The following is a 27,972-nucleotide window of genomic DNA, read 5'->3' as shown; positions in this document are numbered from 1 at the left end:
TTGGAACAATTACGAATCTGTGTCCCTCGGATGGGATGGTCCCGCCTCCACAACCCGCACCGGCGCCAAGCGTCCTGATATCGCGCAGGCGCAGTTGGGCCCGTCGGATTACGAATCTTGGCGCATTTTCTTTAGAGAAAGAGACGCTGCGTCCGGCTGTTGTCAAAAGGCAGGTGATGTCGTGGCGCCGGGCACGTTTGAAGGATCGTGAGTGAGACTCGCGCTCAGAGTCGGCTTGCAGCGTTTCTCTGAGGATGCTTGGTTAGAATTCTGTGGGGAATGCCAGTCTCGTTGTAATGCATGCTTCCCAAACCGCGCGCCTTTCAGACTTGTTGGACTACAACTCCCAGCATGCTCCAATCAACTGTGATGGCTGAGGAATGCTGGAAATTCCAGTATGCCTGACTAGAGGCTTGCTGGAACTTGCAGGGCAGCCTTCTCCAAGCTTGTACCTTCCGGACACGTTTGGACTGCAATGCCCAGACGTTCCTGTCAATGGCCCTGTGGGATGGGAATTCTGGGAGCTGTGGTCCAAAAGCCTCTGAAAGCCACCTGGTAGGGGAATGCTGTTGTAGGGCATTTTTCTATCTAAATATGCGTATCTTCATGCCTTTAATTAACTTTATAACCAGCCTTTCCCTTCTCTACAGAATGATTGGAGAAGGCAGCTTCACACTCAGATTCTCAGATTCTTGGCTTGAAACCACTCCAGTGTTACTTTACAGTCATTGCCCTGCTAGAAGTTCCAGTCCCAGGTCCTTTGCAGACTGAGACAGGCTTGCTTCTAGAATTGCCATATAATTGGCTCCATCCATTCTGTTCTCAGTCCTGACCAGTTTTTATATCCCCGGCAAGGAAAAACATCTCTACAAAACAACACTGCCACCACTGTGAGGATAGTGAGGGCAGGGAGCACTGTGGGCTTTGTACCACACAGGGCATTTTGTAGCAAGGATCAAAGGGAAGGGGAGGTACACTTGTAAAGAAAAGAACAGATACTTTTCAGCCCCTGACTAAAGAAGGCTATTTCACAAACACAGAAGACAAGTTTTTCTTTTTACCGGCACTCAGGACTTTTTACCATTGCTTCCCTTTTTGATTCCAATTTGTACCAAGACCCAGAGGTTCAATTTTGGTCTCATCAAACTAGTACATCTTTTCCCACATGTTTTCTGTGTCTTCCACATGCCTTTCTGCAAACTCTAAATAGGCTTCCATACACTTTTTTCAGCATAGTTTTTCAGCATGATCCTAGTTTCAGATTTGACCAGAATGACAGGGATTTTTTTTCTGCTCTTGGTGAGGGGTTGGCTTGTGCCTCCCTGTAGCCACAATGGAGTCGGTCTGGGCTGAGATGAAGCAACAGCCTATCATAAGTGCAGCAACTCACAGAAGCAGCAATGGGTTTGCAGTGTGACTTATTGCCTACATACAAATCGTCCTGAAGTATGTTGTCCAGATACATAAAACATGATAACTAACCATAGCAAGTTGTTTATGATGAGTTGCCAAGTTGTGTGATCCTAGTCACTTAAAGGAGACAAGTGAGGAATAAAGCATCAGTAGTAATTTATATTTATAGCAGAATCCTATGCATGTCAACTCAGACTTAAGTCCCATTTTAGTCACTGGGATTTACATCCTGATAAATGTGCGTGGGATTGCACAGTAATAGCAGCTGTACTTGCTTCATTTCCAAATTGACATTTTAGAGCTGGAAAAGGTGTGAAAAAGACTACTAAAACAAGCAGAAGCTGGATCATCTTCCCTGTGAAGAAAAGGTAACTTTATTATAGCTTTATTAGCTTAGGAAGGGCAAGGATTGCCTCTGCCACTCATCCTACTCTGTTTAGGATGTCTCTGAGTTTGGAAACTTAACAGCATCTCAATTGGATTTGATTCTGTAACATCCCCACATTCTGCCTCTCAATGCTTTTAGGTAGCTTTTGAAAAAATCCAGTAAAATACCATTTACCATATCAAAAGATACATTTCTAACCCATTTGCAGAAACAGATTAAAATATAGAATTACAAATACAAAAGCTCCATCACTTAAAACAATCCAGATACCTAAAATAAAAGTTAAAAGCACAATAATTAATAATAGGAAGGATTGGGTAAAGAGATGGGCCTGCCACTGCTGGCACCTCCAAAATGTTAAAGCATAAAAGCAACTCAATACAAAACACAGATAATAATGCATATGGGGAATGAACAGCAGGAGCAGGCTATTGCTTTGATTTCCTGCATGTGGGCTTCCTGGAGACTTCAGAATGGCCACAGTGGGAACCTGGTTGATTGCCTGGATGGGACTTGGTTTTAATCGTGTGTGATCCTTGTGTTCTGAATGTCTCTAGGGAAATGCAAAATGTCTCTGGCTCATGACAGAACCCTTGTATGCCTTGTAACTTCTAGCCAGCTTTCACAGCCCCAGTCATTTTGGAGATCAAATTCTGGAACTGGCCAGCACATCAGCATAGTCAGAAAAATCATTGAGTAAGTTTGTTCTCTCTTTCAACAAGGCTAAGAATCTGTCATTTCTGCCTAGCAAGTTTTCAGGTTTAATGACTGCTCAAGGTGCTAGGAGAGAAGGGTATGCCTGAATGGGCAGGAGTTTCTTTTTATCAGAAACATAAAAAGAGTGAAAGCCTGGGCAAATCACATTTGTGTGTGTACACACACACCCACACACACATTTATTTTTGGCTCAATACAAATATCAGTGAAGAAAATGCATACATGATAAGGTAATATGTGAAAAAAGGAAGGGAGGTAATTTGAACTTCAAGTTCCCCCATTCAGTGTTCCAATTGTACTGGTGAGATTACAGTCAACTTACCGAATCAGATAACTATGCCTAAACACATTTATTTGTGTATCATAAAAAAGGGAAGAAAAGAAGAATCCGTGGGTATCATGTACGTAGTGGTACAGTGCTATGCACATTTAGACAGAAAGAGAGTCCTACAGCTTCCAGCGTGCCCCAGTCAACTATGTTGGGGAATGCTAAATTGTAGAACTTCTTGGTCTATACACACATAGGATTGTGCCCTAAATCAAACATATAATAAGTGAAACCAAGCAGCTGTTTCATTCTTTAGAAATACTTTCATTAACAGAAAATTAGGTCCGATTGCTTAAACAGCCTTGACATTACTGAAACCAAGTCCCACAGCATTTAGTAGGATTTATTGGAAGAAAATCTGCACAGGATTGTAGCTGAAATGTTAGGAAATCTCAAATGCTGGTGTGCTTGTAGTCTTTTCATGGCCATTTGGGAAACTCCTAGAAAAGTAGGCTCAGGCTGCAACCCTGTGCATACTTATCTGGGAGTAAGCTCCATGGAACTGAATGGGACTTTCTTCTAAGTTAACTTGTATAGGATTGCACCAGAAATGTGTTATTGTGGCTCCATGTGGAAAGCTAGTTGTGTCTAAAGAAACAAGGTAGAAAGTTTAATAACCTTTCCTTGTATGCCACTGGAAAGGGGTTTTTTTAAGGCAATGACAACAACATGGGATTACAATGCCATTTGCAGCATGAGCAGAATTGGGCTGTGAATAGCACAAGGAAGAGAAATGCAGAAGTTGAGAAATTTGTCACTTAAACACAACCACAGTGTTTTCCATGTTGTAGCCTTTGATGGTTCTGTTAGCTCCTGAGATAAAAGAAACTTTGCACTTGCCTGGAAACACTATATTTCCTAGCATTTGTGTTTGGTGTTAGATAAGAAGGCCTTAAACACAAATTGAGTTTTGTAATTTCTGAAAATAAATACCTATTAGCAAACTAGGATTTGAAAACTATGAAAAATGGTATCTTGGCATTACCTATAAAGGCATTCCTTTACATGTTGTTTCTTTCAATTTCTTGCCATTGCTAAGTGATAGTACTATCAGTAAAATCGTGCTTTTGCCAAACAAGAGCGTGAAGGATTGGGAGCTTCCCCTTCAGCCCCACCCACACACTTGTTCTCGGTTACCTGAGCAAAAAGCTCAGATGCAGAGAACCAAAGACAGCTTATAGATTGTATAGATTCAGCTTTTACTATTTATTGAGGGAATAATCCCATACCTGTTTACACAGAAAATCTTCTACAAGTCAGCATTCCCGAGCCAGCTGCGGTGGGCATTCCAGGACTTTTTCTGTCTCAGGCATAGGATTGTGCCTTTATTTACCATTTTCTTCATTCTGCTCTTTCTCTGTGGAGGTCAATGTGTATGGTGCCTTTATTACCTATCCCTGTGGATATAGATTAGGCTGAAAGTGATGGAAATAGAGACACCCAGGCTACTAGGAAAACTTGAATGTGGGTCTTCTGCATTCTAGTATGCCATTCTAATCACTTTAAAATCATTTGTATTGCTAACATTTAGAAACCCTAATATATACAAATGTACTGGACAGGAGAACCTACTTCTTTCAGATGCTGTCAGCAATTACAACTTGATGTGAAAAGAACTGAGAGAATTGAATGAATGCTTGAAGCCCAATTTTGATCCATTAAGGTTGCAAGCTCATTGACCTTAATGAAACTTTTCAATGGACATACTGTATATGGGTTTGCAGTGTTAGGTTCAATTCCTTTACAGGGAGCTTACTTTTGAGCAGAATTTTGTGCATGCTATCTTTTTCAGTGTGAGGCTACTGAACAGAGGGGGAATTGCTTTCAAATGAAATGCATCGAATTATATTTCCAGGCTTTCAGGTAGTTATGCTCAAAATTGCTGTCTTAACTGCACACAATTGCTGTCTTAACTGCACACTTTGGAGCAACATCTTTATCTGGAATTCTATTGAATCACTGGAAAGTAGTGGGAGTTAACTCCCTGCTCTGTGCAATTTCATTTTCTGAGATTATGTTACTTTAATTTTTAATAAGTAATATTTTAGGGTCATACTGTTTTCAAGGAAGCAGAGAAGACAGAACTGGTGCCCTCGTACAACTCCCATAATTGCCAGACAACATGGAAGATGCAGTCCAATATATCTGGACAGCATCAGGGTGGGGAAGATTGGACTGGAACCTGCGTATTGCTGGGATTATCACACACAAATCCTGGATTAAACTTTTTTCATTATTTTTATTTTCCTCATCTGTTTAGAAAAGCACCTTCAGGATCCATGATAAAGTTTAGTTGTGACTTACTGGTTAAGAGTTTCTTAGTATCCATGGTTGTTCTGGAAATTTAACACACAGTGGTGAATTGTGGGAGGGCCTGTTTAAAAAAGGGAGACCATTAAAGATAGAGGATGTTTGAGTATGCTTTCTGTAGGTATAGTGCTATATCCATAAGAGTCCAGCAGATGGCACTGTCCCCATTTTTTGGTCCAAAGAATGAATTGTACTGATGGTCCTTTCTTTCATCTTTGGTTCAAATTTTAGTTTGGGATAGCTCTATGACTGTTATATGCCTGATTCTGTATAATGAACTTTGACATTATACCTCCATCCAGTGATACCCTTGAACAGCTTGTCAAACATTGGAGGGAACAACTTGTGGACCTCCAAATGTTTTGGCGTATAACTCCCATCATTCTTCAACATTAGCTACTCTGGCTAGGGCTGATGGAATTTGTGCACCAAAATATTTGGAGGGCTGCCCATTCGCCACTGCTGTTATTCATGCTGGCCTGTTTGACCCACTTATTACTACATATATATCTCCAGCAACCTGTTTAAAAATACATACTTGTACGTAAACCCCAGGGATATATTTATTTATTTAGAAAATTTCTATGCTGCCCCATTCGCTGAAGCCTCGGGGCGGCTCACAAAACACTAGTTTATTTGGACTGAATCCTTAAATCCTAACGTTTAGAGCCTTCTCCCGCACGGCATGCTCATGGATACACATGAGGATATATACACAGCGGTCACATGATTGTAAATCATCTATACTGAAGTGCGTGTGCTGGGGGCTGAGTCTTGCTGCGGTCCCACAGTCGAAGGACTGGGAGTGATGGATAGTCCCATCATTTTATCTCTCTATCTGTTTATTTATTATACTTATATCCCACCTTTTTCCTTCCATGGAACTCAAGGTGGCTTACATAAATCTCCTCCTCTCAATCTTATCCTCACAACAACAGCCCTGTGAGGTAGGCTCAACTGAAAGTTTGTGACCAGCCTAAAGTCACCTGGTTGGCTGCATGGCTGAGCAGGGTTTCGAATCCAGATTACCTAAATTCCAGGCCCACACTCTTAATGACAACACCATACTGACTCTGGGATTCTGTGCACATATATAAAACTGTATTGTTTTTGTAATTTAAATAAACAGCAACAACATTTTACCTAACTTTTAAAAGTTGTAATAAAAAGGAACATGCAGTGATATGGGGCAGAAAATTTTCCAGTGCTTTATTTTCCATGGGAAACTGGAAATGTTTTCATCCTTCAGGTTCAGGGGAAGACTGAATGAATGTCAGTTGCAAATACCATATTAGGCAAGCATAACAGTTTCAAAATAAAAAAAATCCCAGTTGATTATCCTTAACAAGAATGTGAAAGACTACATCTTTATCACTGAAACAGATATACATCTCACAGTGAAATGGAACAGTAAGTCATGCCTGCAAAGCAGAAAGTTCCCCATCTAAAAAGAAGAGCGTTGACCCCCACTGAAATAGATCAGTGGCTGTCAGTCTTTTTTGGATGGTTGAAATTAATTAGTTTTTCAGTACCCTGGACCTCCCCCCCCCCATATTTAAATAGTAAAGGTTACATGCATGTTACAATGTTTGGATTTTTACAAGAAGCCTGCAGATTTTTGTACCTAATACAGTGGTACCTTGGCTCACGAACTTAATCCATTCCAGGACTCTGGTCGTGACTCAGATGATCCTGAGCCAAATTAAATTTCCCCAAAAGGTTCAATGTAAATAAGATTAATCCATTCTGTAACCATTTTTTAAATCAGAAAAATGTGAAGCAAAGTGACAACAACAAAGATCGCGGCCATCTCCCCCCCCCCGCTCATCCCAAGCACAAGCGCGCCATCTCCCCCCCCCCCCCAGCACGACTGAGATTGCGCCCGTCATCCCTGCAGGCGCCCATCATCCTGGCACGCGGAGGGGTGGGGGAGAGAGACGGGCGTGATCGCTGGCACACTGGGGGAGGGGGAGAGATGGGCGCAAACGGTGTGCTGGGGGTGGGGAGATGGCCGCAACCGCAGTTCCACTCGTGCAGGGAAGGTGTGCCTGATCAGAGGCGCGCTCCTGCAGGAAAGACAGGCGGAATCTCGGCCATCTCCCCCGCGGCTCTGCTTTGCTGCTCCCGTCTTTCCTGCAGCAGCGCGCCTCTGATCGCGGACGCCTTCCATACACGAAAGCAACTGGGATCGTGGCCATCTCCCCACTCGGGATGGGGGGGAGATGGCTGCAATCTGGGTCGCCACCCAAAGCAGTGTTCGCAACCCAAGTCAAAATTTTTCAGAAATTTTTGTTTGTGACCCACTTTGTTCGTGAACCAAGGCATTCGTGAGTCTAGGTACCACTGTACAGTATTTAAATAACAATGAGGATACATACTTATGGTCCCCAGTAAAGCATTTCAAGGAGTACAGGATTTTCAGAGTCCCCCTCCTATAGTCACTGCTGTAACCCCAGAGGCCTATGTTTCACTCCTGCTCCATGTCCCTTTGCAGCCTCCACAGAAAGAACTTCGGTGGGTCATTCCTCAGGTTGCAAATGTGATGTCAGGAGAAGCAGCAGGGACAAGCAGGGGAGAGGAAAGACCACGACAGCTGGTATCCTGTGGCATCTCCAGCCCTAGTGCGCCCCTGACAGTAGGACCTCTCCAGACAGTCTCAGAAACCTGTCTAGAGAAAATACTCACAAGAAGGGTAGTGAGGTGAAAATTGTCTGTCTTGCTCTTCCTGCCCTCCTGGCAGGGAACAGGATCCTTGGAAGCCTTCTGTCTAGCAAGCGGCAATTTGATAGGGTTGCACGCCAGGTGTGCTTTAATTTTGTTCCTCAAGTATTTCATATCAAATAGTGGCATTTTGGGACAAAAATATTAACACAGTATATTTTATTTAGCTTTGTTATTTACAAAATGTGAGTAAAACAAACGTGTTAAATTTAATCACTTTCAAGAGAGTCAGGATGTTTTCCAAGCGAATGATTCCGTGCATGTCATCTTAATTTGCACAGGACAAGTTTCTAGATGTTTCCAGGAAAACAACGTTGAAAATAAGTGCAATCAATTTCTTCTCATCCTTAGATGAGAAACCACCGAGACACTTCAAGCAGGGTCATGGCAGAGAAGGAAGGGATGCCATCAAGTTAGGCTAGGGATAATGTGAGGAACCTAACAAAGGGAAGTGTGGATCTTCTGCGGCACAAGATGACAAAAGCAGGAACATGCCAGGAAGGAAAATCAGAAATAGAAGGGACTACTGCAAGGCAAGCCAAATAGGCCTGTAACTGAATCCCTGGGAGCAATCCCCACTAAAGAGGTGGGATCTGCTGCCGAGTATGTGCCCATAGGGTTGTATTACAAAACAAGAAATCAGTGGGTAAGAACTGACTGATGAAAGCCAGGGTGGCATAGTGGTGCGAGTGATGGATGGGGGCTTGGGAGAACCAAGCTTCTAGTCCCCCACTCAGCCATTAAATTCACTGGCTCTGTCACTGGGCCAGTCAATGACTCTCAGCCTAGAATTCTTTCACAGGGCTGTTGTCAGGATAAAAGAGAAAAGAGGCAGACCATGTAGCCACCTCTGATTCTTTGCAAATGGAAAAACAGTGTGGTATACATGTAATGATAAATAAAAGAATGGGCCAGCCAGTTTTAATTGCATGCTTTATGCTTCAAGATGTGTTCTGCACTCTGAGTTTGGAATGTAACAGGTGAATTACTAGATTTTTTTAATGTAGGGAAAGGAATCATATTTCAGACAAGTTGAAATATTGAAGAAAGATGGTAGCAAGTGTCTACCACTGATCTTGTTCATCAGCTTAAAACTTCTATAAATGAGAATTTCTAAAAGACTGCTTAGCGAGCTTAAAAGAGCTACCTGTCATTTATTCTTATCATCAAAGCCAGTATTTTGAATTATCTATCTGCAAATAAATAAGGGTTTTTGTAGCTATGCACATTGGATTTTACTCTCTGAAAAAAGTATTTTAGCATTCTACTGAGTATACCATATATATTTGATTTTTTCAGGGACTGATTCCTATGTAAATGCAACTAGGATTGCTAACTTTAGAATATGTATTCCCTAAAAAATCCTGCTTGCTGTAATTCACATTTCATTGCCAGAGCCATGAAATACCTATGTTTATCTTTGCAGCCAGAGTGCCTGAAGATTTGAGGCAATGGGAGTAACTAGTCTGTGGCAGATCCTGGAACCTGTAAAGCAGCATGTGCCCCTCAGCAGTCTTAGAGGAAAGACGCTGGCTGTTGATTTAAGCCTCTGGGTGTGTGAAGCGCAGACAGTTAAAAAGATGATGGGAGTAGTCAGAAAGCCGCATCTTCGGTAGGTGCAGTGATTGTAACTCGCATCTGTGAGACATCTGGCATCCTCATGGTGCTTTCCAGAAGCTAAGGCAGCCTTCTCCAACCTGATAATCTCCAGCGTGTTGGGCTCTCAATGGTCATACTGGTTGCAAATGCTGGGAGTTGTAGCCCAGCACATCTAGAGGGCATCAGAGTGGGGAAGGCTGAGAAGGGGGCAGCCTGTTTCCAGACTGGGAAAAGAGCCTGTGGTTGGAGTTTATGTCCCTTCTTTTCTGCCCATGAAAGCCCTTGATCAAAACCTAAAACTTTTCTGGAATATGGAATCCACATCTGCCACTACTGTTTGGAAAAACCCTGGTAGATGTATGGATTCTGCAAGTTTGGGTTCTTAGTTTGGGACAGGAATTAAGAAAGTTTGGGGGAAGAACTGAGGAAAAATGATGAAGCACCTAATATCATTTTTAAGAAAGTTGTGAGAGTCACAAACATGTTGTGTCTGCCAACAGATATCCTCCTCTAGCAATCTCTTTGAAGGGAGTGTGAGAGAAACAAAACTGGAAAGATTGCTTAAGTTAATTGCTTTGGAGAAAGCAATGAACGTTTCATGTATGAATATAAATTAATAAATCTATTCACTGATACCTGGTAGTGAAAATGAGTTGATGTTGTTGCTGACAAAATTATATACGCCACAGCTCCAAAGGTATCAGAGATAAGGAGTCAGGGAGGGAGTACAGTTGAGGTTAGATTACCCCTGAAGTGTTTTCCCTAGTGAATCTCAATCTGAATCTCAAATGCTTGGAAGAGTGCCTGAATGCCTCCTTTACCAACCCGAATTTTCTGTGAAATTTCACATTTCTACATGTACAGATTGCTTCATACATCACAATATGATGGACCACAACAGACAAAATGGGGTTACAAGGTGCTAGATAAGCCAGTGCTTTGTTCTCTTCCATACAGGTTTTGCATCCTGGTTTGTAATTTTTAAAAAAAATTATTTGTGCTATAGAGAAGCACGAAAATTGAGAAATCTGGAGGTTTTTTTTTAAAGAGGGGGGAATCCTGGACTTGCATCTCTAAGATGGATTGTGGTTTGTACATATTTTAACTACTAATGAAATTTACACACATAAGCACTTGGAAAAGCATGTAGCACTGGCACTATTTTTGCAGAATTGGCTGACTTGCACAAATCATAATTTGCAGAAAGTTCAATTTGCACTAATCATGCTAGAACTATATGGTTTCAAGCTTGCTTGCACAAATGTTATTGGAGTTTTTAGAAATATGCAAATTGCAATCTATCTTAAAAACTGAAGTCTATCAGCTGGCTCAACTCATAGCATGAGTCAGCACCAGTATAGCACTAACAAAACAGAATCCAGGGAGCCAAATTGTGGACATCTTCCAGATTTTCACCCACTGTCGGATTCCTTAAATATTCCTGTATGTTTGTCTTAACATATATTGAGCCAATATGAAATTGACTAATTATGCCCAACACGAAGCACTCTCTACCACAAAAATAGATTCATTCTCCTTTTATTACAGGAATCTGTACTTCCGGGTATCTTCTTCAATGATGATGGGGATCCATCTGGTGTTTGTCATGGAGGGAGAGCCCCCAAAGCTAAAAGCAAACACCATGGAGAAGAGAACAGAAGTTCGCTTTGGGCCATCCAAGAAGTCTGGGACAGCTAAAACAGGGAGATCCCGCTTTAAATCTCTGTTGAAAGAGGCAAGATTTCAGGATACTTAAGGTTTCTGGTGTAGGTTTCATACACTGAAAGGCACACTTATTGTTTAAACTATTATATTGAGTTGTATCCAATGAGTTGTATCTCATGTTAATCTAACTTGGCCTTCTCCAAACATCCAGATATGTAGGATGTAATGATGGATGTTTGCACCAACTCTAGTTTGACCAGACTATTGGACTGCATGTGGGTGATCCACACACAATAATCCTAAGCATGAAGCCATTTGCCTGTGGTATCACGCTTATTTATTTATTTATTTATTTATTTATTTATTTATTTATTATACATTTTTGTGTTTTATAAGGTTTTCAAACACAAAAGCTCACTTAGTTTTTCTCTGAATGCAGCTGCTGCTTTTGTTAGATGCCAGCTTGAAGGCGTTGATCTCACTTTCCTTGCACAGGTGTTAAATCTATTAAGCAATGTACAGTATATGCCCAGAGGTTGAGCAGAGTGTCCAAGTAGATTATGGCTGGGAGAGGCACTTTCACAGATATTGTAGTCTTAAGCTATGTACGGCTTTATAAGTTAAAACCAGCACCTTGAATTGGGACCAGAAGTATACAGGCAGCCAATGTAAGTGGGCCAGAACTGGTCTTAGGTGTTCAGACCTGCAGGTCTTGGTTATTAATCTGGCTGGCGCATGCTGTACCAGCTGCAGCTCCTGAGGGGCAGCCCCATGTAGAGTGCATTGCAGTAGTCTATTTTTGGAGATTATCTGTGCACAGGTTACTGATAGCAAGCTGTCTCAGTTTAGATAGAAGTGCAGCCCAATAGGACCATCAGCCAAAGCTGGTGGAAGGCACTCTGAGCCACTGAAACCCCTGGGCCTCAGTGACACAGATGGCTCATGGAGCATCCCTAACTATTAAACTACAAACCTGCTTCTTCAAGGGGAATGCAACCCCACTTAGAACAGGTTGCATTCCCTCCATCTAGTCAAAAGAGCTGCCTACTAATTAATTGTCATTAATCTGGCTGCCTCATGCTGTACCAGTTGCAGCTTCTGAACCATCTTCAAGGGCAACCCCACATAGAGTACATCGCAGTAATCTAACTCAGAGAGCACCAGAGCAGAGATTACTGAAGCCAGGCTATCCCTGTCCAGGTAGAAGCATAGCTGGGCTTCCAGCCAAAACTGGAAGAAGGCCCTCCAAGCCACCAAGGCCACCTGAGCCTCAAGTGACAAAGACAGATCAAGGAACATGCCCAAACTATGAGCTTGCTTCTTCAGGGGAAGTGCAACTCCAATACGCTCTGAATTTGAAGTATTGGAATTGCATTTGTTGTGTGCCCTTTGTTAGAACATTTTTATATTATAAACCAGGTGTGCAGAACCTTAGGCCCTCAAATCCAGTCCTCCAGGAGTTCCAGTTTGGCCCTTTACGGTTCCCCAGAAGTCAGTGCCTCATTCCCTGGCCCCACCTCCTTTCCACTACCCACTGATCTTCTGAAAGTTTCCTGGCTTTTGTGCAGTCTGCTCGCCCATTATAAAAGGTTGAACTGCCTCTCCCAAGGCCTAGCTACTGGCAGTAAGAGTTTTACACTATGATATGCTGGTGTTCTGACTACACTGCTTGAGCCTTCAGTCCTGGGCAGCACAGAAATTGGGCCCCCAAGAGAGTCACTCCAACAGAATTCTCCTCTCAGATGCTATGAGGTTCCAGAGCAAGCAGCCCACCCCCAGCATGGCAGTACAATGTTTGCAAGACAGGCAAAGAGCTGCTTCTGGAATTCATGGCAGGTTGTGCAGCCATCTGGGGGAAAGTGGATTCATGCTTCCTGTCCCTTCTCTTGGGACTTTTGCCTTTTTAGTGCCTGGAAATGCTGGAGTGCTTAGGAGTCCCCTGGGTTCAAGCAGCTGGCGAAGCAGAGGCCATGTGCGCATACCTGAATGCGAATGGCGTCGTGGACGGCTGCATCACCAACGATGGGGATGCCTTCCTTTACGGCGCTCGGACAGTTTACCGGAATTTTACCATGAATGTGAAGGTACACTATGGGAGAATTTGTTAATGTGTGCTTGATGCTGAATGGCCTTGATATTCTGATCGGTTATCCTGCTGCTGTGTCTGTGTTAATATTGTGATCTTACTGCCAACGAAGTGTGTACAGCAGGGCTGGACAACTTATTGCACAACTGAGGGCTTTGTGGTGCTGGCTTGGTGGCCATAGATGCATGTAGATGATAGCATGTCCATGTCCACACATCTGAGTGAGCCTGATACGAGCTGGCTCTTTCCTCATCGCTAGCATCTGCAGCCCTGATGCCGATCTTTCTTCACCCACTGCTAGACACCACGGAAGAGCAATCGGCAGGGGAGCAGATTTAGGAGTCAGGTGGTTGGGGCTCCCAGGGGAGGTATCTCTCATGAGCTAGACCCTTCCCTTCTCTTTCAAACACAAGATGGCGCTTTACAATGCAGAGCTGTATTGGCAGTTCCCATATTACAAGACTGTGTAACTCTATAAGCCCTTTAGCAAGCTGAACTGAAAGTCTGCTCATGTAAAGAGTGTTGAATCCAAACTGGAAACTTCTCCCCATTTTCATTTATGCTGCAGGCGTTACCTTCAGGGTGGCTTCTGCTGGTTGAGAGCTAACCTTTGAGACCTACACAAGCCCTCTAACTGGGAAGCTCATCTCTTCCAACGCCTCGTCATGGAGTCAGGGGCCAGGCAAAGCAATAGCTCTCCCTCCTCTCCTGGGTGCCCTCCCATAGCTTCCAAAACAGGCCTGCTCTCACAGTGAACCTGGGAAACAGTGGCGAGTGACCTTAATGGAGCTTTGATCCTCCTGTCCTCCCATTGCCTCTTCCTTGGTGTCCTCTTCAGAATCCATTAACAAAGGTTGTGCACCTATGATGTATAGCGGGGCTGAACAGAAGGCAGATCTCCTGAAGATTTTGCTCTTCAGTTCCCAGAAGGCCCTGCCTGCATGAGTGCTTAGGAATGCTCAGAGCTAGTTGAAAATATCTGGGGATCTCCCTTCTGCCCAGTCTTGGTCTGCAGAATTGTAGCCTCAATGAATCAAAAGTAGGTTGAAGTGACTTGGCCCCATTTCTGATCCATCCAGGTTGCAATCCTCTACACACTCACTTGGGAGTAAGATCCATGAAACCTAATGGGACTTACTTCTGAATAGGCATGACTAGGATCGCACCATATGTCTTGCTTGCATGGTGAGGTAGATTGTGAAATGATGGGCCCATTTGGACCACTGCTTGGGGACTGGAGAAGCTTTAGGTCCTGCAGCTCCTTCCCTTGTGCACCACAATTTCTGCCAATTCATCCTTCCCTCAGTAGTTCTCACTGCTTTCGAGCTCTGTGTTTTTAACTAAACTCCTCATTCAGCAAAGCCTGTTAGTGGCATTTCTATCTGCTTTTGTCACAAGGTCATATTAAGGAACATTGATACCCTGAAATTCCAGAGGGTATCACCATCTTACTGGGTTCTTTACAGGACCCACATGTTGACTGCTATTTGATATCTGCTATTGAGGAGAAACTGGGCTGCAGGAGGGAATCTTTGATTGGATTAGCCATTCTTCTGGGTTGTGATTATCTTCCGAAGGTAAGAAAACAAGATGCACACACAGAGAATGCAAATGTTCTGGTGTCAGTTGTTAAACTCATGGTGCAAGCTGTTAACTATTCTCATATATGAGGTACATCAGATGCTGGAGCAGCTTTCCCCAACTAGGTGCTTCCAAATATTTTGGACTACCACTTCTTGTATTCTTGACCATTTGCCATGCTGTCTGAGGCTGATGGGGGCTGACATCCAATGGCATGTGAAGGGCACCAGGTTGATGAAGACTGGTCCAAAGTCATAGTGCAATTTGCTTTATTATATCCAATGTTCCTTGCAATTGTTCTTAGTTAATGCTCCATATTTTGCATTATCAGAGAAGCCATGGGTTGTAATCATGGATTATTTCTGAGTGCACCTAATAACTCATTTCAGTTTCTGGGTAGTTCCATGGTGTGCAGACCTAGAAACTCTATGGTTTGTTGTTGGATTAACTCTGGGTTGTTCTCCCTCAAAGGACCCGGAGTTCCCAGTTTTGTACATTACAAACCAGCCTGGGGATCTTCCTGGGTCATTAATTGAAAGTTGAAGTGGTGAGTGGACGGGAAGCAGCCCATCCACCACTTCTTAGACCCATCTCTGGCGTCTCCTAGCTAAAAGACAACATCATCATCATCAGGCTAGGTCCAGGGTGTCACTTCCACAACCGCCTTTGTTGATACAAGGAGTTTAGAACCAACACAGCCTCCTGCTAGAAGAAAAGGAGATGATTTTTGGTGATGTTATCCTTGCACCACCTCTAACACTGTCCCAGAGGATCCCTGACTGAGGCTGCATGTCAATGGACCAGTTTCCTTCTCTCCTCTCCACACCCCACTCCATCCCATGAGGCTTCCCCACAGAGGTTTGCCAGGTGTCCTCTCTATATATTTTTTGGCGCCAGGCAAAGACCTTTTGATTTTGATGGCATTTTAATTGTTAATTTGTTTTAATAGTATTTTAACTATGGGGTATGTCTTTTAATGAAGTTATTAGTTCTGCCAGTGGAGTGTTTTATGTTGGTTTTAATTTTTTATTGTAATTTGTAATCCTTATTTTAATATTATATTTTATATTGTACCTATGGTTTTGTTGATGTAACCTGCCCAGGGAACTGTGTGGCTAATAGGGCAGGCTAGAAATCCGATAAATAAATAAATACCGGATCCAGCCCACTAATGAGACCACCAGGGATATTTGGTGGGGCATACCCTAGAAAACAAATAGGACTTAACCACTAATACAGAAAATTGGTTTGAGCGAGAACATGAGTGTTTTAGTCTGTGCATTTAGCCCTTAGGTCTTGAGCAGGTTTACTTGAATTGGGATCAGCAACCCTTGTGACTCGCTAGCCTTTTCAGGATGAAATGAGCTCAGCACTCATTTATGAGTCAGACTTGCAATGAATAAGATACACCCCTCTCTGGAGAAGAAAAACCACATCCCTAAGATAAATTGGGAAAGCAATTGAGCAGAAGCAGCCCAATTCATACGCCCAAGTGTTTTTGTTTCCCACATTTCAGTTGTCGTTTCCCTCTGGCAGCCTGCACAGCCATGGTGGCAGTCCATGAGGCTGCTCATCAGCACTGATGAAATTTCCCACTTCCCCACCCCACTGCCCAATAAATGCAAACAAATATAAACTAGAGTTAAGTTGCAACCTAACCCTAACCCTTTACATAAGTGTCAGGCTAATTTGCTAATTTTGTTTCACGTGTAAAGATCTGAACAACCATACCATGGGAAAGCTTTGTGCAGTGCTGCAGTGTCCTTCTTTCGCCTTTGATGTCCGCTTTTGCCGGAATGGGGGTGAGCAGAAAGTTGTTTAGCTGATGCAACTGCCGAATAAAATTGTTCAGTGCTTTGCCGCCTGCTTTCAGTTTCAAAGTATCACCCAGCCACTCACCATGCCTTTCATTTTGGTCAGGTGGTTTTGGTTTGCCAGTCAGCACCTTATTTACTTCAAGAGCCTCAGCATGATTAGCATCCTGTTTAATTTACTTGTGCAGGAAAGGAGAGCTGAGCAACACAGAGTTCTTCCATCTTGTAGCAAGTGTAACTTTGGAGAAAGCATCCTTGAAAGTATTTGACTGAGAGGAGAGTAATAGTTTTTGCACATTCCTAACAGTTGCTTCATAGCTGTTTGTGGCAATGCATCACTCAAATCATTAGCATGCTTTTGTGAGTGGATGCTTTTCCTTTTTGCTTTGCTTATCACTATTTGTTGCGCATCTGATCTTTTGCCTCAGTTTTAACTTCATGTAAAGGCAAGGCTTTCTCTCTCATCCTATATTGTCAGGTTGTTGTGAGGATAAGATACCCATGCAAGCCACCCTGAGCTGCCTGGAGAAAGGGCAAGATAAAGATGCCCTGATTATATAATTAGTATTCAGCCATTATCTTTTCAACCCGCTCTCTGGTATTTCTGCTCACTCACAGCCAAATGTCTGTTGTGATTGTATTCTTCTTGAGCCTGAGTGCGGTTCTTTGAGCTCCTCCATGCTGTAGCTGAATGACTTGTGCTCACCACATACAGAGCAGAGACCAGGTGGGTGTTTGGCTCTCCTTGGCAACTGCAGCTTTCCAGGTGGTTGCAGCAGAGTATGAAAAGGCCAGCCCAAGATCAAGTCAGTGCATGTGGCAGTTGCAGAGCTGGCCTGTCTTGCAGAACTGCAGGTAAACCATGGGCAACCTCAAAGTAAAAATGGCTCCTGTGGGCCCAACAAGTGAGCCCTGGAATGCAAACCCATGCCCACTATCATTCATGTATTTTTAATTCCTGTATAACTAACAAGATTCCTAAGGGGTGAACAATAAAAAAAACAATAGCATACAGAATAAAAATATTTAAAACCTAATACTTATGTTTAGCTATTTTGGTTGCTTCTGTTTGCAAATCCCAGCTGCCTGGCATTTCCTGCCCCAGGCTTGCAAGGTCAAAGCAGTGACCTTCAGTTCTTGGGGTAACAGTTCCAATCATGGCTTCAGGATGGGCGTAACAACTACCTTCGGCTTGCATTGCACTTTGACCTTTGGACTGCGTGGCAGCTGTCGCCACACTTTCACTTGCCACTCTCACTATTTTTGCAGCTCTGACTCATAATAATTTGAGAACTGAGTATTTTACATCCATTTGTTACAGTCTTAGTTAAACCAATGTGAACTACAGGCTAACTTGGAAGGAGAGCAGAATGTTACAGTTTTTTGAGGCGCAAACAATCACTCCTGCTGTTTAGGCCTTTTATTTCCATGTTACCCATAGCATGATGCGGCTAAACTGGTGTTTTTTATTTGGGTTGCAGCAGCAGATATGTGCCAAAACCAATGTATGCCTTTTTAACCTGTGTCTATGTATACATTGTTTAACAGTTTGTATAAAGAGTCTTAGTGAGAACTGGTATGGGGGAAGGGGTTGCAACACATAATGGATGCATTAATTTTAATACATAGATGAATTAATAAATGAATACATTTTATCTGGAATGTTTGCATGTGTGATACTGTGTTGTCTCTAAAAGGGAGTTCCTGGAGTTGGAAAAGAACAGGCTTTAAAGTTGATCAGGACTTTGAGAGGACAGAGTTTATTAAAAAGGTATATTTTAAACTTAATTCCAACACTATTTCCTGCTTGCATCTTTCTTTGAATAAGTAGCTGTTCTGTGTGATTCAGGCTGACATTTAGGATGTAATGCAACAAACTAAAAATATAGTATTAAAAGCTAAACCACATTGTGTAATTTGAAACTAGGATCTTATTCAATCTTTATTTGAAGCTCTTTCATCCCACTTTTCAGCCCCCAAGTCTGAAGATAAAATCAATAAAAACAAGACAGTTCCTGTCCGCAGGCGTATAGTCTATAAGACAGGTCACAAAAGTAAAGAGGATGGGAGGAAAGCAAGCTGAGGCACCAGGTCTTGAAGTTAAACTGTAGTTCTGGTAATGATCAGCCAACATGGAAATGATTCAGGGAGAGGGGCAGCCTCTCTTGGAGCTAGTTTTTCAGCAGAACTATGTGATGACCCTGCTTTCCATCTGCAACAGCTTGATGAGCTCTTCCATTCTTCACTATATTTTGTTTTAAATTCTAGTTGTGTTTATACACCACCGATGAAAAAGAGTTCAAACTATCACAGAGATTCCAGATTACTCTCCCAATTTTTTAAGAGTCTGCTTAGCTTTAGCAGAAGATCAGCATTTGCTTCCAGCTAGTTCTCTAGGCAAATATTATATATTTTCCCTCTTTTTTTCAGAATCAGAATCTTATATTCTTTCACTTTTTAAGACCAGAAAGATTCAAATTCCTTTATAATATTCTGTAGTTTGTACAACTAGAGCTTCAGAGATACAACTAACAAATGGAATACATCTTCAAGAAGGTGCTTATAAGAGAGGCAATACCCAACATGTTGTGAACAAAACTGACCTGCATGGCTAGCCAATGTTGTATGCTGCATCGTCATCTAATGTTGTTTTAGATTTGAGCAGTGGAAAGACCATGCCCAAAACAGGGATATTGCAGCCTCAGCAGCCAAAAAGGTGACCCACTGTGCTGTGTGCCGTCATCCAGGTGAGTCAGTTTATGGATTAAGAAAAGAAATACAGAACTGTGGCCACCCCTTAAACCGTGTATAGCAGTCTAAAAGGTAGTCTAAGAGGAGCTTGGTGTGAGCTGCAGCTAACTATGATAAATTAGAAATGATTAGCAAATTATCTCTCACATGAAAAGTATTGAGCATCTTGGCAAAGCAACTCTGCATTGTGCAGGTGGCATGAGGTGTTTTACATCAGATGCTGCAAGGTGGTGTTTGGTTATAATTTGGTATGTTGTGTGGTATCCTGTTAAATCCAAGGTCATGCTAGTGGGATTCCACTATAGTGCAACAGGACCTTTTCCCTTCTTTTTCCCCACTCCCCAACCCCCTTTCACATCACCCAAAACCAGCCCCAGAAAGCTTTTCTAGGCCTGTGAAGCAGATTTTGACAGCGCATTTGTGGAGAGGGAATCATGCCCTCCTCTTAACAGTTCTGTTGACGCCTAATTTAGTTGTGGTAGCAGAATGACCACCAGATTCAACCCATGTGTTTTGGGACTATACTCATAATATGAAACTATTGCCTGAGACGTAATGCCAAAGCATGCACTACAAGGATCAACCTTAAGAGTGGGCCTTCCCTTTCCCACCTTGGGTAGGGTGATCAAGCCCTGCCTTTGATCCTGGCATGCAGGGCACGTGCAGGCTTGTCTTGACCTGGCAAAAGAGCAAATCATGACTGGCCTCACACCAGGACTGGACCTTTACCATATGTGAGTGGAGGAGAGAGTACTGCGTACAAATTTGCCGCTCAGCTATGTAATCCTAAACCATAGTCATGTATCTGTAAAATCAAAGGGAGCCACAGAGATAAGCAAGCTTTCGTTTTAACCCTTTACTAACAAGATTTAGCCCCTTTGCAGGAAGCAAAGATCTCTTTTTCATTGGTTCTGTGTTTGAGCTGTACAATCAGTCCTAAAAGTCTTTGACTTGGATCTTAACTTTTCACTCCATAAATGATGCTCACAGAATTTCCTTTCAGAAAAGAGCTTTATTCTGCCCTTTGCAGAATGTAACTCTAAAGAAGCCTATTCAACCTGTAGTCTTGTTTTCCATTTTCTTGTAGGATCGTATAGTGATCATGAGTACACTGGATGTCACCTCTGTGGTACTGTGGCTTACTGTGAACCCCATGATGCTGAATATTGTTGTCCTTGTGACTCACATTCTTCTGAGCAAGATCAGCCAACTAATCCAGTAGAGGATGGAATTAGAAAGTAGGTGGGCTTCCATACCCTCTGAATTGCTCGGGGAAAATGTAACAGTCCTTCACACTGCATATTTCTAACCTATTTTCAATGTATGCATTTTATCTGCAGAAAAGCTAAAGCATGTGAAGGCTTTCCATTTCCTGAGGTAATTTAACCTGATTCGCTTTTCTTTTCTTTTGAATCAGTTTCCTGGAATTTTCTGATACAAGTGCCATTTTGTTTATTTCATTTCCCTGCTCAGGTGATCCAGGAGTATCTGATCAGCAAAGATAAACCAGTGAAGATAACTGGATACCAAAGGCCAGATTTGCTGTCTTTTCAGGTACAGAACAAGATACTGGCTAAAATTACGAATGTAGCAACTTTCAGTCCTTTTAGTAATGATGTGTAATAGCGGCCATTTCATAGCATTGTGAATCATGAAGAATCATGATATAATTTTAACATGTATGGGATACACAAAAAAATGAGTCAATAACATGCATCATCTGATTTGGGTGGTGGTTTAGATTGGCTGTTCTACCATTTTGAATTGGCCATTTGTGTCACTTTAAAGCAAATGCACAGACCCTCAAAATAGTCATCAGTGCTACTTGCAAGTAAAGGGTCTCATAGATGTGCTAATGATTTTTTTCCCCAAAATAATATGAAACGCTTGGAATGGTTCAAAACAAGAGAGCATTTAAAATACAGAAGTCACATGCTTAAAACATTTCAATCACATATATCTAATAATAAATAATTGTTTAAAACAGAGATTTGCCCTTGAGAAAATGGACTGGACCAGACATTATGCTTGTGAGAAATTATGTGCCCTTCTGACAAACCATGACATGAACAGAAGGAAGGCTGGTCACACTGACCCACAGCAGCTGCAGGCATTACGGTAACCTAGTTTATGAAGTGGTTAGAATTCACCCTCTGTTTCTTGTTTCTCTTTCTCTCTGTTGCTTCAGGAAGTAAGTTTTCCTAATCGCATAGAGGAATTACAAAAGCCTGATGCTGACGTTTTATCAAAAGAACTTTTCTGTTCAAGTTGCTGAGGCTGCATGCTTCCTAAATCTGGCTGTCAGAGCCAGGTCACAAGAGCCATACATTTAGTTCTGTTAGCTCATAGAGTCCTTCAGCTGGACCTGAAAAAACGGTGCCACAAAGCAAACATGCTTTTGAAACTGACTGGAGCATCAAAGCACTGTGTAATAGGATGTGTGGTTCAAAGGATACTCAGGTCACTGCCCTAATATGAGCATGAAGTGTGCAGCTCTTGAATCCTGGCCAGCATTCCCAGAGGCTGTTACAGAATATCGCCTTAAGGGAAACTCTTTGCAGTCATCCCAGGAGCAACAAAACCCTGAACCAGAAAGTAGAAATACATCAAGGAAGAAGCTCTTCAGATTTGATGGGGGAGCATGTTAGAGTTGCCAGCAATTTCTTTGATACCTATTCCAGCTGTATTGATTTTGCTTGGTCCTGTGGATAAACACCAGTTAACAAGCTGAATGTGGGGATCATGGGTGACTAATGTTCCAGTTAAACACAGAACGCTTTCTGGGTGCACTTCTACCTGCACAACAGGGCAGATCCCCTGTAAATGGCTCAGAAAAAGCAAGTCATAAAATTGACTTGCAGGACATGCTTTCAGTACAGCTCCCTACACAGATGCATGCCAGCACGCCAAATGTGGGAACGGCTTCTCTGTAATGCTCTCCCCTGTGGCTCTAGCACATATGTAAAAACTACAACCGTAAGGGCGGGGCTTATGGCCCACACAATGGACTTTTGGGTCACACGGCATTGATGGCATTCATCCATACATAGTATAGCCATGTCGGAGAGGGCCAGAGAGTGAAGACAGAGGCTTTTCGTACCTCCAGTGCTACATGCCATGCTGTTTTGTTTTGGAAACAGACTTGAGCATTTTGGCTATCCTGTCTTTAATTTAAATTGTTGGGGTTTTCTTATCTTCATCTTCACAGGATAGTCAAGACACGGGTTAAAAACGGAATCCCTTGTTTTGAAATTGAGTGGCAAAAGCCAGGTGGGTTCCTACATGATTATAACACTGCATCCTCCTCCTCATCCTCTTCATCGTTGTTTTAATTTCTATACCACCCCGAAGCCAAAGCTTTCTGGGCAGTGCACAACAGTTTAAAATACATGGGCAAGAAATCTTTAAAGGGAGATGGGCATAATGTTTAGCCATATCATAAGACTATAACAGTATCTGAATATTAAAGCAAAAACAAAAGAAGCTCCTCAGAATCAGAACTGGGTGTCTGTTTAGACCCAATGAATAAGCCACTTGCACCCCAGGAAGCTGCTGTTCTAGAAGTAGACTGACATGTGCCATACCTGGCCTTGCCCCTTTCCGGGTACCTAGTACCATATTAGAACACCTCCTTTGCATCCTCAGGGTCCAGGTTCAAACCCAGCATCTCTACGTAGGGCTGGAGAAGACTGTGAAATCCTGGAGAGGTGTGGACAATCTTAGACATTACTGAGCTAGATGGTCAAACTGTCTGGCTTTGTTTTAAAGATGCATAATGTGTTCATATCCTTAAATGGAGAGAGCAATTTTCAGAGTAAGGATCTCTCTTCTCTTGCACCACTTCCAAGCACATGGACTGTAAGTATCTTCAGAGCTAGCTTGATCTGTTTTACATTTTTCTGCAGGTAGGACTACCTGTTACATGTATGCAAAGAATTTGAAAAATGATGGGAGAGGCATTCATCGACTCCATACAACAGTGCTTCCCAACCTTTATGGACCTGTGGGCACATTTGAGAATTTGAGCAAATGCAGTGGGCACTGCCACAAAATGGCTTCCATGGAGAATGTGACTGGACATATAATAGCTTCTGTGGGGGGGGGGGGGGAGATAACAAAAACAGGTTATGGAGAAAAAAATAAGAGGCCAGGATGGAGGGGAAAATGACAAGGAAGAGGAGAAAGAAAGCGAAAGTTTTACAAGTGGCTTAGAAATAGTGAAACCTGGAGTAGAGAGGTAGAAAGGTCTGTGTGGATGGAAGAAGATGGGCTGGAGCCAGGAGGCAGCTCTTTCCTTCTCTTTATGTCCATTCAGGAACAGGAAGGAGAACCTGCTGCCCTAACTTTTTTGGATTAATGTTATTATAAAAAATGAACTTTTGAAGAGGCAGGGAGTGGAAAGCTGTATTGGGCCCCCTCCCATACAAAATAACTAGGACAGACCAAAGAAAAGACTGTAAGCAAGGGCTATGGATTGCACAGCCAAACTTAATAGCAGATTCCACTTCTGAGGCAGTGATAAATCTTTCTGGTATTCATCATCACAAGGGCCAGCGTATGAAAGATCCCCATCTTCCTTGAAAAAGCATTACTTTGTGACAGATTCATCTTGTTTGTAGACTTTTTTTTCTGTAGTATCTATAGCATGATAGTATTTTCCTATGCCTGATTCATTGTTCTAGACCACTATGCTGAAGCAGATGATCAAACCGCAGAACCCTTTTTAATAACAATAGAAGAGTCCGCGTTATTTCAGGCTGCGTATCCAGAAGTTGTTTCCCTTTATCAAATGGAGAAATTGAAAATTGGCAAGGAAAAACGGAAAGGTAAGCGTGAAGTTTCACCTTGTGTTCTGAGTTATAGTAAGTGGGCATAAAAGAAAGGTCCACTTCATTTCTTTTATGAAGCTACAAGATCTTATGGGGAGCTTATGCTTCTTTATAGTTGAATATTACAGTTTCTCTCACCTACTTCTTCCAGCCTTTTCTTGACTGCACTTCGAATCACAAAGTATTCTGTTTTAATAGCAGTTTGGTTATTGGGCAGTATGAAACTGAAATAAATAAACAAATATTTTGAAACATCATCACAAGGAATAAACTCTTTTTACAAAGTGTCCCTGTTTTGATTTGCTGTTTTAGGAAAGAAGAATAAAAGAAGCCGAGAGAGAGAAAGTTTAGCTGGGGATGATGATGTTGCTGATCTCCTTACACAGCTGAACTTGGAATCTCCACCTGAAACCTTTTCCAGCAGAGATTCTAAGTCTGATTTTAAAAAAAGTTCTGATTTTCATATATTTCCAGAAAAAGACTCTAAAGCTCACAGTGCATCTGTAGCAGCAGATCGTTCTGCTGCAGTCAGGCAGAGTCAAAACCTACTCCCCTCCTCACTGATCATTTCACAAAACACAGAGAACGTTTGCAGTCTTGGTGGTTCTCAGAGTTCACAAGGAAAATTTACTGAGCAAGCCGCTGCCTCTTATGCATCTTCTGCTGTTTCTGATCTACAGCTGAGTAGCCTTGACTGGGAAGGAACATCCTTTAGCATTTCTCCAATGCATGTTAAGGTTGCTTGTTCAGAATCTGAGTTTGGTGCATTGCAACTTTCTCCACCACACTGTAAAACAGCCACAATCATTACACCGTATTCAGCTTGTCTACCATATAATCCAGATCTACTCAGCAGTGTGGACTGCTCTGTTTCAGACAGTGACCTTCCTAGAGGACAAGCTTACCTACCTTTAAAAGATGTAATTCAAGAACCTTCTGCTTTAAGAGCTTTTTCCAAGGTTACAGACATGTCCCCATTTGGCACTTTGCAGAAGGTGGATCAAATAAAGGGAACTTCTGGCCCTGAAGGGTCCTTATCATCATCTTCAACTCAGCTAAAAGACAACGCTAAGGAAATTGTGTTGTTATCAGAAAAATATCCAAGGGGACCCAGTTTAGAAGTTTATCAAAGGGTGCTCAAAGACTCTGAAAAACCATTCTGGGAAACTACGAAACCCTCTTCAGGTCTGGACTTTGCAACACTAGAACACACCTGCTTGGAAAGTAATCCACAGGCGTCTCCCAAATTGACAAAAGTCCTAGTTAATTGTCGGATTAGAAAAAAGTGTGCACCCACAGTTCTGAAAAGCCCCATTAAGAAGAGTGTATGCCAAAATGGTTATCCTAGTGAAGACAGTGATGATGAGACTGTGGGTGACAGGAGAAGGGAATGCCGAGTGCCTGGGTTGCAAAGGAAGCAGCACCCAGCTCAGCAGAAGACCAAGTCCCATCACAGAGACAACAATGCTGAAGCAGGACTCCGAATCCTTCTGTGGGGGAAAGAACCTCGTCTTGGCACTGAGTTGCCAGCGGAAAAGCAGTCTAGTGTACACATCCACAATTCTCCAAGAGCCCAAAAAAGCACACTTGAAGGATCCAGTTCTCATCTGCAAGAAAGTGGAAGCAATTCTGACATGTGTGCTGATAGTCCCTTGCCTCTGTCTGAAAGGCTGAAACTAAGACTGCAGAGCAATTAAGCTCTCCTTTCCATTTCATTATGACGGGTGTGTCTTAAATTACCCACTGTTCCTCCAGAATTTTAATAGGCTCCATGGGTAAATGCTCAAACAATGGTTTTAATGGAGTGGGCAGAGAGCAGTCTTAATTAGTGGGAAAGTGGCAAGAGATCCTGAATGGGCAGTAATAAAGTTTGACGTGAAAGACTGGCTCCAGGCAGCCGTCCTGACTTTATAGGAACTTCCTGAAGCACCATCTGCTGACATGACTATGTACAGTGGTGATGGGGCATTCATAAGAACATTCCATTTCTGTAAGAAGCAAACACTTTTGTCACTGTGAAGCCACTGGCATGATGATGGGCAATCAATAATGATCAATTTTGTCCATGTCCACTGAACAGGTAGCGGCTGGTTTCTGTGTATTGGGATGATAGTGGCATTGGTGCCAAATATTTCACATTTACAGGTTTTCTTTAGCACATGCTCTTGTGTTACTTGACTGTTTTAGAACTTTTCATCCACCAGTTTGATGAACACTCTAGAATAGGAGCTCTGGGGGGAATTTTCCCACAAATCCACATGGGTGCTAGAGACATCACCTATGAGAAAAGGTCTGTAGGGGCTGCAGAGCACAAAAGGGCTCAAACTTGGCTTGTGAGTTAATTTTTGACTTTTTGCTCTCTGTAACCACCAGGGACACAACTTAGTTATCCTGAAACCTGTGTAGCGTAGGGATATGAAAATGGCCTCCTGCTCTTAGGGCTTGATCCAAGACTACACACACATCAGTGGCAGAACAGACTGTTTGACTTAGGCTACAGGTAGGAGATGCTACTTCTGAAAAGTGCTCTAACCGATTAGAAAAAAATGTAGTTTAGCCCTGTGCCTACTGTCCAGGTTTTCTATTTCCAGTGAGTTCTGAATAAAGGAAATATTCAAAAATGTGGTCCTCTACTTGAATTCTGAAGTGGAACAATATACCTTATTAGCTCTTTCTTCTGCATTAGTAGACCAGGCCTATAGGCAAGAACGTATACAGCGACACAGATGTTAGCATCTTGGTTTCCACCCTGCTTGTCCTGTCATCATGTGATACAAAGCAAACCACCCCTTCCGTCTTTGCAGTTCCCCTTCCCCACATGCAGTGAAATTCAGCTGCAATCAGTGACATAAAACTATTAGGTTCTGAACATGATGCAGTTAAGATGAATTTACTGCTGTCTAGTTCCTATCTAGTTGGAAACTGTATGGACACTTTATTCCAATTCTAGGAAGTTAAGTACATCAGGATGAACTGAATGTATTAGTGTGACATCCAGGCATTATGTTATTATATCAATATTACACCATTCTGGTTTTATGAATGTTGTAGCCATACCTCTTGATTTAAACATCAATAGAATGGCACCAACAACATTTGGCTTCCATACTTTAAAAAGTTAAATCAAAATTTAAACTAAAGTTGGGTACACCATTATAAAATATTATTGTAATCACCCTAACTCTCCTAAAATACTCCAGCCTTTTTTTAACTGAAGTATTTATTTATTAGATTTCTAATCCATGCCATTAGCCCAATAGTATGTATCTTTGCCAGGAAGACATTCCATTGATTTCAGTAGAACTTACTTTCGTATTAGTGTATTTAAGAACGCATTCATAATCCTGCAATGTGAGATACACACTCAGTTTCATGAAAATCATGGGTCTGAGCCATACCTACTCAAGACCTTAAATTCAGCAATATGTATAAACCTTGTTTTAAAATAAAACTGTACAATAGACCTTCTTAGCAAGGATAGAACCATCCTAAACAATAGTACCTTACATGGAGAAATGACAGACACAAGAGTTTACAGCATAATCCTGTGCTTATTTACTGAGAAGTAAATGGTGCTATGTTTCATAAGGCTTCCCCCTGAGTAAAGACAGTCCTACAGGAGATACTGCTGAGCACTCTGGCCTGCTTCATCCTGCTGGCAAGAGGCTCAACAGGAAGGATGGCATGTCTTGTTTTTTTTTCTTTTTTTAGTGTTTCTTCCCTCTAACAAGGCCTTTTGCATTAGATGGGCCTCTGAGCCCATCCAAAGT

The 27,972-nt window shown here is 42.3% G+C and overlaps 1 protein-coding gene across 5 annotated transcripts; it reads left to right on the top strand.

Annotated features, from left to right (window-relative positions):
- Positions 1-117: 117 nt before the first annotated feature.
- Positions 118-27,195, top strand: GEN1 (GEN1 Holliday junction 5' flap endonuclease). 5 transcript variants are annotated; one of them, XM_044445170.1, is made up of 16 exons: positions 211-261; positions 1,713-1,781; positions 4,639-4,709; positions 9,304-9,489; positions 11,025-11,211; positions 13,049-13,225; positions 14,694-14,804; positions 18,320-18,393; positions 19,278-19,369; positions 20,461-20,611; positions 20,714-20,750; positions 20,847-20,927; positions 21,361-21,491; positions 22,582-22,643; positions 24,056-24,199; positions 24,515-27,195. In XM_044445170.1, exons 4-16 carry the CDS (start codon positions 9,329-9,331, stop codon positions 25,897-25,899), a joined length of 2,793 nt encoding a protein of 930 aa, XP_044301105.1. In that variant the 5' UTR covers positions 211-261; positions 1,713-1,781; positions 4,639-4,709; positions 9,304-9,328; the 3' UTR covers positions 25,900-27,195. The 5 variants fall into 5 exon arrangements, with proteins under 5 accessions (XP_044301107.1, XP_044301105.1, XP_044301104.1 ...); XM_044445169.1 differs by lacking the exon at positions 211-261 and having other exon boundaries at positions 1,654-1,781; XM_044445172.1 differs by lacking the exons at positions 211-261; positions 1,713-1,781; positions 4,639-4,709 and adding an exon at positions 118-169.
- Positions 27,196-27,972: the final 777 nt, after the last annotated feature.

Source organism: Varanus komodoensis, unplaced genomic scaffold (assembly GCF_004798865.1).
Source record: "Varanus komodoensis strain SLA01 unplaced genomic scaffold, ASM479886v1 scaffold47, whole genome shotgun sequence".
Taxonomy (NCBI): Eukaryota; Metazoa; Chordata; class Lepidosauria; order Squamata; family Varanidae; genus Varanus; species Varanus komodoensis.
This window is presented reverse-complemented; position numbering and strand designations above follow the sequence as displayed.

Excerpts from the sequence above, each read along its gene's own strand:
- GEN1 (XM_044445172.1), top strand. The coding sequence starts at position 9,329 with ATGGGAGTAACTAGTCTGTGGCAGATCCTGGAACCTGTAAAGCAGCAT. Across the intron at positions 20,928-21,360 it reads CAGATTTGCTGTCTTTTCAG|AGATTTGCCCTTGAGAAAAT; the intron begins GTACAGAACAAG and ends TGTTTAAAACAG. Across the intron at positions 21,492-22,581 it reads CAGCAGCTGCAGGCATTACG|GATAGTCAAGACACGGGTTA; the intron begins GTAACCTAGTTT and ends TCATCTTCACAG.